The sequence below is a fragment of the Quercus lobata genome, chromosome 5 (genome assembly GCF_001633185.2).
Source record: "Quercus lobata isolate SW786 chromosome 5, ValleyOak3.0 Primary Assembly, whole genome shotgun sequence".
Classification (NCBI taxonomy): Eukaryota; Viridiplantae; Streptophyta; class Magnoliopsida; order Fagales; family Fagaceae; genus Quercus; species Quercus lobata.
In genome coordinates, this window is record NC_044908.1 from 82,680,777 (window position 1) to 82,695,955 (window position 15,179).

General features: G+C 38.3%; 1 protein-coding gene and 1 long non-coding RNA gene across 2 annotated transcripts; both read right to left on the reverse strand.

Annotated features, from left to right (window-relative positions):
* Positions 1–7,547: 7,547 nt before the first annotated feature.
* On the reverse strand, positions 7,548–8,489 carry LOC115988916. The gene is made up of 3 exons (XR_004091706.1): positions 8,384–8,489; positions 7,881–7,997; positions 7,548–7,613 (listed from the first exon to the last, which is right to left on the reverse strand). It is a non-coding gene; the product is annotated as an uncharacterized LOC115988916 (long non-coding RNA).
* Positions 8,490–12,015: 3,526 nt separating this feature from the next.
* LOC115991301 (serine/threonine-protein phosphatase 7 long form homolog) lies at positions 12,016–12,648 on the reverse strand. The gene has a single exon (XM_031115009.1). The coding sequence runs from the start codon at positions 12,646–12,648 to the stop codon at positions 12,016–12,018; it is 633 nt and encodes a 210-aa protein (XP_030970869.1).
* Between the last annotated feature and the right edge of the window lie 2,531 nt (positions 12,649–15,179).

The following is a 15,179-nucleotide window of genomic DNA, read 5'->3' on the forward strand; positions in this document are numbered from 1 at the left end:
CTTGGAATGAACACTTGGACATACAAGCTAACAAGAACAATGCAAGTCACTTGTATGCCCAACACTCAACCAATGCATAATACACTAAGTATATGCATTTAGCAACAATCCTACAAGGGCACAAGAGTGACAGTACTTAACAAGAAAATGCATGACATTTAGTAAGAAGTACTGATTTAACAAAGTATAAAGGCTGCATAAAGCATGATACAGACCATAAAGCCTACAGATAAAGAAAACAAACCCTAAAAACTTACAAAATCAACATGGGTACAAACCACATTATATACTGAAAAACATCAATATATATAAAAGGTAAACCGAGTTTCAAAAACATCCATGTGATATGAGTTAGAATCAAACATACACCAAAACCACAGTGTATCAAACCCATAATAACAACAAATTATCCAAAACATAATCCTATAAGTTAAAAGGTAAGACCAAAACAAAAGTATGTGTACTCCCCCTATCACTATGCACACTTCCCTTTGAACTTTCTCCCCCTTACTGTATGCTCTCCCCCTTTTTGGCACGAATAGCTAAAGGCTGTCTTCTAACTTTTGTTGAATAGCTTCTAGCTGACTCTCCATGGTCTCGAGTCGCATTTGAACATGATTGTTGGTGGAGTAGAGAAGTGTCACCATTTCCTCAATGCACTTCTAAATACTTTCAAGCAAACTACCCAATCTATCAGTTTAAGGATCAGACTGTACTTGCGGAATGCTAGTTTGTTGAACTTCAGGGATGACATGCGAAGTGGGTGTGGTATGTACATGTGTCTCTGACTCAGGAGCAGACAGAGTAACCGGAGAGATTTGTGCACTCTTTGGTGTTTTAGAGGAATGACTTTTACTGGCTTGTAGAGTGAACATGGAAATTGGACGCAGACGAGTCATCATTTTTCCATCTGAGGGAGGAACAATACCTTCAGGAAGAATGAACTTCATGATCAGACTGCAAAATGGAATACATCCTCGTGCTGTTGATCGAGCTGCGGTCTTCCTTATGGTTTGAAAGATGTGGGCAAATATCAATAGGGGCTCCTGTAATAAGATCATAGAGGAATTGAGATCTTCCACGATTGATGAAAGTCGTGTTGGACAGTGGGTAGAGGTTGGAGAACATGATCAGCTTTAGTGTGGTCAACACAAGTGCAAACTTGGCACTGCTTATGGATGTGCCTGTACTAGAGACTTCATGATCAGGTCCAAGAACTTGTAGAATGTCTTGAGTCTCTGGAGTTCGATCATCATACGGTGTTAGATCCACATTCTGAGGTCTAGTGATGAGGAGAATTTCGGCTATGGAGTTCGGGGTGATGATAAATTCCTTTCCTCTTACCCAGCAATTTAGCTCAACTCCAAGGTCACTTGAATTAGAGTAACATTCCTTAACCAGTTCATCCATTGGGTCTTCAAAATTCCCAAATAAGTTTGCCCGATCTCTTGGCTCAAAGATCCGAGGGATAAAGGTGGTCCCCAAGGTGTCAAACTTAACCACACGTTCCATTATAGGAGATGCCCTGTCAAAGATGTTTGAGTAGATGTGTGAGGTAAGCGGGGTTCTAAACCTCTCCAAATTGGAGTCTTTAGATGGCTGAGATGAGAGTCGAGTCCGTTTAGCAACCGGGGTTGATGGATCATCAGTTACAATGTCTTTGCCTTTAGAGGATCGACGAGACATATGCAACAGAGCAGGCACACAACAAAGAACCAAAAACAGCACCACAAAAGACAGATATCAACTAGATCAGATTCAAATAAAAATGTGAACCAAATATAACTCACACAATCACAAGCAATAGTTAGGGCAATGACAAACAAAACCATAAGCAATACTGAAGTATTGAATGAGGCAAGTGCACCAAAATGGTGATTGCTCAAGAGAACACAGAGTAACACAAATTTACAAATAACTATCATTGAGACAATCTATTATGAGCATGATATGCACAGTAGAGAACAAAAGAAGGATAGCTCAAATTAGACCATAGTAAGACAGGAACAGGTATAAAACAACAGTATGAAAGAACAGTGAAAACCACATACATGCAGAATAGAGCAAATGACAGTGAGGCATAACTTACTGAAAATGGAATGTTTAAAAAATACCCTCAAGACAGAAGCACACACATGTTATGGCAACATAAAAACACAGAAACAATCCAAAGCCTCAGACAGACTTAAACACTCAAACTCACAAACGAAGTAAAACACAGAAAAATACCAAACCCATATATCAAATGAGTATGAAAAACAATAAAAGCCAAAGCACAGAACAAAGATTAGCACAATGTGACTAACAATATGAAAGCAGATGGAATCAGCACCAAACACAACCAACCATACCCAGCAATCTAAGAGTAAAATGTTCGAACACAGTATGTCACAAAATACAGTAACAACTCAAAAAGCAAGAAAATAATACTCAAAACATAAAATGTGAAGTGAGGAAGAGAAGACCCATACCTTTTGTTGATGATTTTAAGAGAAAATGAAGCAACAATGGAGTTCGAAGAGGGTGACACGGAGTGTTTGGGTAAGTTTCAGACGAAAGAGAAAATGAACAGTCACATAAAGTTCAAGGGAAAACTGAAAAAGATTTTAAAAACTGCCTTTACTGTGTAAAACACACGTTTTTCGCGACTGAGGTAAGTCACCAGTAAGTCGCCAAAAACACCCACCAAAACACTTCAAGCCAAAAATTTGAAAATTTTGCTAAGTGTTTTTCGCGACTAGAAGTCTCACTCGCGAGGGAGTCGCGAGTTGAGCCGCGAAAATCTCTATGTGCCCCTCGCGATTGGACCTTCACTCGCGAACAAGTCGCCAAAATTGACCTGCGATCTCATGACTGTGACATGCGACTTGACTGACCTGCGACTAAGTCACCAAAATAGGGCAACACTGGTTTTTGAAATTTTCAGTTTTTGAAGAACAAAATACTTTCCAAAAACAACTAAAACACTCAAAAATCTTTTTGTGTTTGAATCAACAAAGATTGAGCATGTGAAAACACATTTTATCAAGTACAATCACACAAATGAATATAGTATTCATTGAACATAAACTTGTGTGTTGTGTGTGGGTATCAATAATGAGATAGTCCTTAGTCTAATGAGAAGTTTCAATGATCAATCGAACCAAAGTATACACAATTAGCACTAGATCATGTGACCCATCTCAATTATAGAAGTATGTATATATGACCTCTCATAAGACTTGATTACATAATTTGGAACTTTACATTTGACTTCACTTTCAATCATAACATTTGATCTTTTTGATCCTTTTGAAACAATCACATCTCATTGTGAGAATGATGTTTGATATTTCACCTTGATGAGATAGGCTCTGGCTTTTTGAAAAATCATACACTTTATTTTTGGTCGCTTTCCCTTTTTCCTAGTTAAATACTAGTATGTGCGACAGGCTTTTGCAGCTCAATATCTCTTTACATTTGGAGATTTATATTTTGTGAGCTCTTTTTAGCAAAAACAAAAAATAAAGAGTGGGAAGATATATAGGTATAAGTCTATGCATGTCTCAAGATCAACATAACCATTCACTAATCATTCATGACAAGTTTGAAGATCTATTTACAATAGTTACATAGATTTCAAGATTTCTTCCACAGTGATAAGAGTGCAAAGGAACAAGCTACGCTCGTAAATGCACAAAGCCATTAGCACAAAGGTACAAGGCAAAATATGTTTTGAGACAAAACTCAACAATGTCGATCAAACTTTTTGATTTTCTACTTTTTGACACATAAGAAGGAAAAGATTGATCAAAATCAACAAAAAGAAATAAATGATAGAATGCAAAAACAAACAAACAAATTTCAACTCACACATTAAATAAGCAAACAACCAAACAAAGTTACAAAACATAGGAAGTATTGATGCATGAACATGTTGTAATGCTTATGCATGAGTATCCTTTTTCACCTACACGTCACTTGCGTTTGGGGTGATTTTCTTATAGGATTGGGTATGAGAGTTAGGGCTTTCAAACCTTCGTGTGAAGCTTTCCAAGCAGTTGGTGAAAGCACCAATCATCTTCATTACGTCCATCATTCCGGGATCACCACTTTGATCTCTTGATGGTTCACCAGCCCAATTTCTCCTGTCATTTCTAGGTCCTCGTGACCTTGGAGCAGTTTTACTATTCATTGCTTTCAGCTTTTGACAATTTGGTCGAGTATGCCCTTGAAGTCCGTAGTGATGACACACATAGTTTGATCTAGGACTTCTTTGTGATCGTGGATGAGACTTGGTTCGGGATTCAAACCTACCCACAGATTGATTACGGGGGTTGTTCACCATCCGTTGGTTCTCCACATTCCTCTTCTCCTCTATCTTGGGCTTCTCAGCAGTAGGGCCAACTTCAACTGACTCTTTGACCTTTATGAACTTCACTTCTTTAGTGATATTGCCAGATGAGCTATTCCCTCCGGTATATCCTAACCCAGATTTGTCTGAAAAGTTCTTTTGAGATGAAATAACATCATTTAGCTTCTTGGTGGAGACCCTCTCTATCTTTGCATTTGCTTGCACAACCTCTTGTTCAAGAAATCTCACTTTTGTGTAAGCTTCTGGCAGCTCACCATTCAGTGTCTCTATCTCACATTTGGCCTCCTTATAGCAAATTAGGAGACTTTTATAGTCTTCCTCTACCTTTTTCATCTTTCTCACAGCTACCTTAGCCACCCTTGTGTACTCACCCGACTTCTCCAGGAGTAAGTTATAATTCTCTTGAAGATTGGCTGTGCTTTCATCTTCTTCAGCATCTGATTCTTTAACAACTCCCAATGATTCTTTATCACTATGTTTTCCAAGTTTTCGTACAAGCAAGTTCAACTCATCTGAAGACTCAACATGGACAATAGTCATAAAAGCAGAATAATTTCCTTCTCCGTCACAGCTTTCCTCAGAATTTGAGTTGGATGAATCCGAGTCACTCAGTGTCATGGCATACACCTTGCCTTTCAATTTCAAATAATTCGGACATTCTTCCTTAAAGTATCCATTCCCGTTGCATTCAAAACAAGTGACACCTTGTGTAGATTGGGATTATTTTCCATCTTTCTTTTTGAATTCCCTTTTCTCCCTTCTTGAACTTTGGAATTTCCCTTTATCACTAAATTTGCCATTATTCTTGAATTTTAAGAATTTTCAGAAATTTTTTACAAGGTATGCAACATCTTTGTCAACCACATCTTCATTCGATGAGTCATGGACTTCCAACTTTGCATTAATGGTCTTACGAGTAAGAGATTTTCTCTTCTGTTGATTGGGCAATGACATTTCATAAGTCTGAGGAGAACCAACCAACTCTTGGACTTTGATGTCATCAAGGTCCTTACTCTCTTCAATCGTTGTCACTTTGGCATGAAAGCTTTCTGGCAATGATCGAAGGATCTTCCTTACTATTTTAGAATCCTTCGTTTTCTCTCCCAAATTGAACTTGCTGACGACCACCTCATTCAGCTTGCTATAGAAAGAGTCAAATGACTCATCCTCACTCATTTTTAGCTCCTCAAACCGAGTGGTGAGCATCTGCAGCTTGGTGTCTTTCACTTTCTTCATGCCTTCGTAGGTGGTCTCCAACATCTTCCATGCTTCTTTGGCAACGATAATGTGAGAAATCCTGTGATATTCATTTGGAGACACACCACAGAAAATTGCATTAAGTGCTTTACTGTTAGTATTAGATGCGGCGAGTGCTACCTTATCCCATGTGGATTTGGCTTCCTCAGGCCTGGTCCACCCTATATCAACAGTATCCCAAACTGATTCATTAATGGAACATAAAAATGCTCTCATGCGGACCTTCCAAAAAGCATAATTACTACCATCAAAATATGGAGGTGCATTTAGGGATTGAGACCGGTCCATCTCAATATGGGGTCAAGGATCACACTATGGTAATGAAACTAATAAAAGTGTACCCACTCTGATACCAATTGAAAGTTCAAATAGTGTATAAAACACCCTTGAACGTTTAGACCCCCAATTACAAAATAAACAATTCAACCTTTATGACAAACAATTAGTGTGCGGAAAATGAACACAAGCTATAAACAAAATTGGTAAACAATCCAAGCCAATTAAAATCACATCCACAGCAGAAAATAAAATGTAAAGATAAAGGGAAGAAAGATACAAACACAAGGACAACATAACGATGTGTTATCGAAGAGGAAACTGAAGCCCTCGGCGTAAAACCTCTTCGTCACCCTCCAAGCGGTAAGTAATCCACTAGAAAATGTAGTTGGGATACATGAACAGCAATAGACCTTCCAAGCCTAATCTACCCAGTGTACCTAAGCCCTCCAAGCTTCTTGCTCCAACGAGGTTGCGACGAACCTATTTCTTTTCTAACTTCCCGGATTCCGCTACTTGACCATAGCATCGACCAATGTAAATTGGTTCCTTCCTAACTGCTTCTCAGAACACCAAACAACCCTCTCATAGTGATGGATATGGTGAGAAAAGGTTTTGGTAAAAAGTCTCTCAAGGATTTAACAATGGAGAGGTAGAGAGTAGAGGAATTTGAAGAGTCTCTTATGTGAAGATCATGGATGAATCAATCTTGTTTTACTCTAAGGTTTTTCTCTCAAAATTCTCTCTGGAAGCTCTCTATCTTTCGTGGGTATAAGGGGTATTTATACTGAGGTGAGAATGGATGTGAAGAGTCAGGTTTTTCAAAACAGGGCTGGCTCGCAGCTTGACTGTGTCGCGAGATAACAGAACGGCCAGTTGTCCTATTTTGTCCTGTAGTGCTCCAGTTAGCATGACGCTTCAACTTCTGGCATGCCTGGCACGTGTGCATCTTTTGGCGGCTTGCAGCCGCGAGTCACCCGCATGATCCAGTCGCGAGTCTCTGTTTTTCTTGCACACACTTGAGCATTTCATCACACTATCTCACTCACTACCCTTACAAAAATCCCACCTAAATACAAGGTTACTAAATGTTGAAATACAAGCAAATTTAACACGGAATAAAGCCAACAAGATGGTTGATTAAATTTAACCTTACACCTACTATTGGTCACAGAAAATATAATGCATACATACAAAAAAACAAATGAAGAAACTTAAAATAACAAAAGAATCCTAAGGCATAAAAGTCTCTCAATTATTACTTATTAATGCACACCTGTAAATATTAACCAGTTCAAGGAATTTGTAGGAATGAAAAATTAGTTTCGAAGAGAAGTAACAGATGTTTCAAGATAGCAAAGCCACTTGCAAACATCATTGTAAGGTTAGAATTTTTGCACAATGAAAAATTAAATTACTATAGATTCTATAATTACAATGAACTTAAGATTTCAATGGACTGAAAAATACGCAGAAAATCAAGAGTACAAAGAAAGGTTCTTTCTTTCACTTTTTCCCCCTCTATCCAATGCTAAACAACACCCACACCTATGACCTACCCTGACCCAGCCTACCTGTTGAACCCCTGAGCCAAAGCATCAGGGATAGAGGGCTTCTATTGATACATCAATGCCACATATGACAAAGAAATAACACTGACCTGGTGAATAGCAGCTTCAATCTTCTTTTGCGCTTCAACATTAAAAGGATCTGCATAAAGAAGGGCCTGTATCACACAATAACAAGAACGTATATGTATCAGTTTCTCCATCTAAAAATCGTTATCAAATTAAATTATTTATGTAAGAAACTCAATGGTTACAATTTAACTAAATCTGATCAGTAAATGGTAAGTACGTAAATACACACATATATTAGAGGCCAATATATTAGAACTTGAAAAGTACTTTATGTGGTAAAAACTTAGCACCATGACATAAGCTATAAAGGCCAAGGAAGAGAAAGAGTTAGAGCCACCAGATAAGCAACTTACGAGCTCCTCTTCTTGTTGACGTCGTAAATCAGATTTTTGGCGATGACGCTCTCGTAAAAGGTCTTGCAGTTTATTTAGATCATTTCCCAGAACAGCTTGTGCTAGTTCAGGATCATTCTGTAAATTCAACGTAAATTTTAGATTGCTAGAAACTCACCAATTAAGAAAATAAATCATAGAAATCAAGAACGGATTACAAACAATCCAATCATTTTTATTTTTATTTTCACATATAATTTTATGCCAACTGCTACTGATTGGCATGGCATTTTCAGATAATAATCCAATTTTCAAAATCATCTCCCAAATAGGCTCTAGCTCAAGAACACCATGAGGGTATGGTAGTGCAAATAATATTAGAACCAACCTATTACTCAAGTAGTTAATTTTCCAGACTTTATCTGATTCCAGTTTTCTTTTGAATAGGAAAACCCTATTTACATGCTTCAAACCCCAATTTGAAATGCAAAGAATAACTTTGAAGAAAAAGACCACAGTTTTACCTGAAACAACTGAGCCATAAGATTAGAATCACTTCGAATATGCTGCTGGAAAGCTCCAGGGTTCACAGCAGACCCATCTGGATTGAAGCTCAAATTATTGGTAGGTGCACTAAAATAATTTCAAATAATAAGAGTCAGAAAAAAGCTTTAGATTCCTGTTTAGTACATAACAATTATTGAGATAAAATTACAAAAGTTATCTTAGTGTGCTTCATCATGAGACAGTGATTTGCTTTTACATGGGATCTAAAATGTGCATAGGGAATAAGTGTAACATTTTCAGACAAAAACTCAATCTAACATCTCAAGTCACCATACTGTAATTTGCAGACTGGATTGCCGAGTATTAGCTCTACATAATCTTGGCATCCCTTAAATTCCTCATAATCATGGAAATTAAAAATAATTTTTTAGAGCACAAAAGATTGTGTCTGAAGTTATTCTATCAACCCATCCTACAAGCATCAATTCCATTACTTCATTAATATGTAAAACCAAAATATCTCGTCATATAATCAAGGACAACTGACTTCAAACTGAAAAAGAAAATGCAAGAGGAAAATCGGCTGTGTTTCTCAATGACATAGACAAGACATAGGACATCAGCTACCAAGATTGTTAAAACCAGCAGCATATGACATTTTAATCCTCTATCTGCCTCTAGGACATATGCTCATGCATATTTTGTGGTGGAATTTAATGACAGGATCATACTTATTTGTAACAGGAGGCCAGATCTCTAGGCCAACAACTGATTGCGAAGGAGTTCATGGGATCAAAATTTGTTTTTCTTTTTCCCTTTCCAATTGGCTAGGCAGTTTTAAACTTTAACATAAACAGCTCTAGGACAGACAAATTGAAAGAACAGAATACACACTATGTGAACAAAAATTATTAAATTTATGTACAAGTTTAATAAAGCATTTGTAATGATTCTGAAGAGAACTAACTTGATTGACATAATGAATAAGCATTCAGCACATTTGTTTGAACCATGTATGTGCATATTGGTACTTGAATCTGTTCCCATGGTCCACATAATATGATTTGAGCGAGTAATGTTAGCCTGAAAAACTCAAAAGATGTATTATCAATAAGCCACAACAGATTTGAATGCTTTCTTGTACAAAATTATTGGCAGCAATGGCACAAAGGAAAAGAATACAAAATCTTACATAATGTGTTCCTCCTTCAAATTCAAATTTCAACACACTCACACCAACAATCTGATATGTTAACTTAGGTTGCATTGACGAGAATCTATTGCAGATTAAAAAAAAGTTAGAGAATGTCTAGAAACTGATGGCATCTTAAAGCACCTTCGTTTATCTCATAAAAAGACATATGTAGAAGAGATTTGTCTTAAATACTAGTATATCAAGTCATAAGCCACGTTCATAAGTAGCCAGTTGGAGAATATCAAGTCCAATGATTCATCAGAAATTTACCTATTTAACAAACCTCTTCTTCAAGGTTCACCAATTTTGCGTTTTTTAACCCTTGTGTAATGTTTGGGCGGGGGAGGAGGCTACGGGGCATCATCCTTAGGCTCATCATCATGCTGCAAATTCCATTAGATGGATGCAATCAATATTCGGTGTAATAATAAGAATAAAGTGAACTACAAAATATATCATTACATTGTAATTAATGTTATCATACCATAGAGTTGCCTCGGTGTCCTATTTTGTGTCCACTTGTCCCACAAGTGGGCGCTCTTCTAGTGCGTTGCGGTCTACCTCATGGGGGTGAAGGCTGATGAGAGGGATGCTCATCCGGTACATCAGTATGTGGCTATAGAGTGTCAATCCCAACCGGAGGTCCTAGAGGGTTGGATGAGGATGAGGTAGGTGGGTAATGATGCTCTGTGTAGAGGCCAGGAGTGGGTGCACTAGAGCTGGTGGGTGGGTATGAGGGTGTCTCGGGGAGTATAGGAGGGGTCAAATTTTGATCAATACTGAGATCAAAATTGGGCTGCGAAGGTGGGGTGGGTGAAGGGACCTCGGGCTGAGGAGATGCATATGGGATGGGTGCAGGCATCTCAGGACTAGTTACAACCTGAGGGATTGTTGCACGCTGACCACGGCCCCTAGCTGCACTTGTGCTTAGGCTTGCTATAGTAGGCCGACCACGGCCCCTGGCTACATTTGTGCTTGGGCTTGCTATAGCAGGCCGACCACGGCACCTAGCTGCACTTGTGCTTGTTGTAGCAAGCCGACCACGGCCCCTAGCTGCACTTGTGCTTGGGCTTGTTGTAACAGGCTGACCACAGCCCCTAGCTACGCTTGTGCTTGGGCTTGCAATAACACGCTGACCACGGGCGGTGTACTTACGGGTGCTGCACTTGTGCTTGGGGTTGTAGTAGTTGCTGGTTCAGTCTAATGCCCATTGTTTGCCTGCCTATTTGCTGCAGGACCACCACCAAGCCCAACCACATTATTTAGGACGTGCCAGACGTGGTTGTGAGCTCGGCTACGTTCAGGAAGCATCTCCAATAGCGCTAAATGGCTTTCAATCTGAAATGGAGAAAGAACCAGTACAATTAGATTTGAGACATTTATGTATCAATTAATGAATGGATAATATAGTACTTATTAATCTACTCAAATACTCAACTAAAAACTAACAGTTTTATTAGAATACTATATGTAACAAAAAGTCTTCAATTGGATGTCAGTCAAATCAAACCAGATTTGCTGAAAAAAGAAATCAATTAATTCTACGTTCGTACATGTACTAAAGAAATCGAAGCAGGCAATAAAATCTAATTAGAACACATTACCATTATATCTAATTTAGTGCTGTTGCGGTCGACATACTTTCGAGTGACCGGACAGTACCAGCGGTAATAGGCATGATCGCAGGGCATCTCACCAGTCTGAGGAGGTGCATGACAAAGTTGTTGTTGTCTCATATCCCATGAAAGGATATACGGTCCATGCTCCTCCCTCCAATTCTTTTCCACCTTCCCACGTAAGTCAATTCTATGCAGTCTATCATCGTACACAACATCGTCAGGCGGCTCCTACGCCAACCCAAACTGTCGAAGGACACGGTCCGAGTGGTGTCTCTCTACTATGCAGAAACACACAAGCGGAACCCTTGCTGTCCAAGTACCCCTCCCTGCAACGCAGAACTCAGGAAGGTGGCCGAAGTCTACCTCGTATGGCTGCCACACAATCTACAATAGAAACAAAAAACAATTATCATAGCATCTTAAAATGTGAAACAAGGGAGAATACATAGATAAAGGAAAAAACAAAAATTAAAACAGAAGATATGTTAAAAGATGAAGCAATCATATTCTTAAGGAAAATTAACATAACCAAACAGAATTTTTGAATATTATTACCTAGTTTGGCTGCATTCTAACTAATTGCTTGCGATAGTGGATCAAGGCCATGTTGGATGGCCTACTCTTTGGGCTTGGCACCCGCACCCACCTACAGTTATGAGTGAATAACATAAGATAAGATAATACCACTTAGTTAGTAAGAAGAGTACATTGCATAACACACTAAATATCAGGAAAATACTTACTTAAATGCAAGTGGAGCATTTGGCCATGGGCCATAATCACATCCAGGTGGGGGCTTTATCCTCGGGCACAAGAATGGCAACCTTGCCCATATCTAATACTGGACCAAGGTGCACGCCCCACCAATCTGCGATGCCCCTTTCTCGCTTGCCCGACACAATTCTCTGTACAACCAGGCTAGGCAACCACTACCCCAACTATACTGTGGCGGATCACAAAGGTTCCACAAGAACTCCAAAAACATTAGATGCACCCTATCTCCCGACTTGTCCATAAAAAGCTTATCCCCTAGTAGCGCTAAAATATAGCACCGGGCATACTGATGTATCTGAATCTCCGTTGCATCATGAGGCAATGGCTCTGCAATGGCGTCAATAAGGCGGCTGATGAGAATTCTTTGCCCCATCAAAGTTTTGTTGTCATTCACCGGACTAAAACCAAGCAACTCCATGCGCAGTTGACTCCAATCCCCATCCACCACAGCAGTCGGCCCAACCAAGACCTCACCGTCTATAGGAAGTTTGAAAATGACCTCCACATCTTGTAGGGTGATTGACATCTCACCATGTGGAAGATGGAACGTATGAGTCTCTGGCCGCCATCGCTCAACTAGGGCCGATATTAGGCAATGATCTATCTCTCTGGAAGGGGCCCTAAACAATCCTTCCAGCCTTACCAACTTGATAATGTCAATCACCCGATTATCTTGCATCTGAATGTGTGTCATCTCCTTAGTGCGACCATGGCACGTAAGTGGGCCCGGGTCCTAAAAAATCGATACAAAATTATCGCGGTTGTTAGAACTAGATATACAACTTTGAAAGAACTTGCTAACTAAAAGTCAAAGACAACGTAAAAATTAAAGCGGTTGTTAGAAGATATTTCACCTCGTCATTCCAAATGTCCTCTGATCAATGATATCGTTGTCGCGTCAACAATGACTGATTTTGGGTACTAGGGTGCACGATCTCTAGCTCCTCATCGATTCGAGGCTCCATACTGCAAAGAGTCTAGACAATTAAAAAGGTTATGAAAACCCCAATTTTTCTATGCCAATGTCTGACAAGACTACATATATTTTCATTCTATCACCTTCAAAATTATATATATATTTATATATATATACAAGATTAAAATGACAGTTAAACATTACAAGTGCATACAAACTAGATAAGAACATGTAGGTAAATAAAAGTTTACACTTGATGGAACCATAAATTTGAAGTGAAAAGAAAGAGTTACAGAAACATTCAAGCTTCAAGAGCATCAGCGAAATGTGACCAACTGACCATGCAAGAGGATGGCCCTTAACAGAAATTTTTTAGGCCTTCTACATTCCTATTCTCAACTTATTTTTGTAAGTAAATAAGATTATATTTTTTAACACTATTCTTTCTTTTGTGCATTTCCTAACTCCTTTCAATCTCTACATTGGTTGCCACCAAACATTCATAGGCCACAAGACCATTTTTATATTCTTCCAAGTGCAGAAATTAGCTGCCAAAAGTAATTTTCAATCATATTTTAGATATCAACCTGTACGCAGATCAAATATTTAATTTTTCTAACAAGTAAACGTGATCAAATCCAAAGTTCTATTGGCCACCAAAGTTCCTCCATTAATCTTTCATGTACTCTGACTAAAATAAAGATGATTTTCACAGTAAATTTCATGGTAGTTTCCACTAAAGGAAACCACTATATTTAATATTCCAATTCAGATTATTGAGTAATTTGGTTTTACTCAAATAAACCATATAGCTTGATGTTATTTATTTTTTATTTTTTAAGGTAAAACAAATAAATAACAGCTTGATGTTAGTCCAAAGACACAAGTTTGTACAACCTAATTTTACTACCCCAAATAATGTCACTAAACCCAATTAAAAGCCAAAATTATCCAGATATACACCCACAGACCCACTAACAACTAAACCCATTCAAGGAATCAACAACAAGCTCTCTCTTCTTCTTTTTCTCACTTTTCTTCCTTTTCTATGTACAATGTGCACTTGCTCAAACACACAAGCATATCCCATAAAATATTTTTGTGATTTTAAAAATCCCAACTATTGAACAAGAATCCAACATATTTTTGGACAGTCATCTTTAGTTCAGTTACTAAATCCAAGAACAAGAATCCAAATTCATAAATCACAAACAAAAGCCAAGATCCAAAAGCCAAAATCAAAAACAAATTTAGCCATTAATACCCCCATATAGCAACCACCACAATTGAAGAAGCCCAAAAAGGAAATCACCAAGGTATATTCAGCTATTAAATTTAACAACCCAGAAAGCAACCCATCACCACAAATTCAATTTAGCCACTAATTCCCAAAACCCAAACAAAAACACAAAAGACAAAGTTCAGCCACTAAACTGAGCTACAAAAACCCAAAATTTCAAGAACCCAAAACAGAAAAGAACTCAAATTTCCAATAACCAATCACACAAATCCAAAAAAAGCATAAAGAAAAAGAGAACCCAGAACCTGAAAAGAGAGAGTACGAACGGTGGGCTACGAACGGCTTGAGAGTGAGTGAGCGAGTGAGTGACTTTGAGAGTGAGTTTGAGAGGGCGGAGTTTGAGAGTGAGTTTGAAAGGGTTCGTGTTTAGGTGTTTGAACTTTGAGGATTTTGTAATGAGCCGTCTGAAAGTGCTTTGGATTTGTGTTTTAATGGTGGGCAAACTTCGAGTCTTATAAACTCGATTTTACGTGGCTCCACATGGAAAATTTGTCCACGTAAGGGTATTACCAAAACAACGAACTTGGGCTTTGGAAACTCGAGTTCTAATTAAATCTCGAGTTTTAAAAACTCGAGATGCTAGTTTCACACATACTTTCAAAATCGGGCAACTAACGAAATTGTTAGAAATCCTTTGTTATTTGGAAAGGGTGTTCGAATGGGCATCGTGCATTGCGGTGATGTAATCTTTTTATGTTTTCTATGATGGAGTTCCTAGATTCTTTACGCTCCTGCCATTGATACAACAACTTTGATGATCTTTTTACTTCTATGTTTCTTTATTTCCCTTTGTTGTCTTTTTCTCTGTGTACTACCTATTTTTTTAGCCTTTTAAGGAATTGCACTTATTTATAAAAATAAATAAACAAAACAAAACAAGAAGGAATATTTCCTAATGCTATCATCCAATCTTACGTATCTTGTAACAAAGATTGTTCGATCTTATGGAATGACCACTCAATCCATCAAAAATTCTCCTAATTCACACATGCCAAAGAGTCCACAAGAT

Bases quoted from the DNA above. Each gene is read 5' to 3' on its own strand.
- LOC115991301 (XM_031115009.1), bottom strand. From the start codon at position 12,648: ATGACACACATTCAGATGCAAGATAATCGGGTGATTGACATTATCAAG.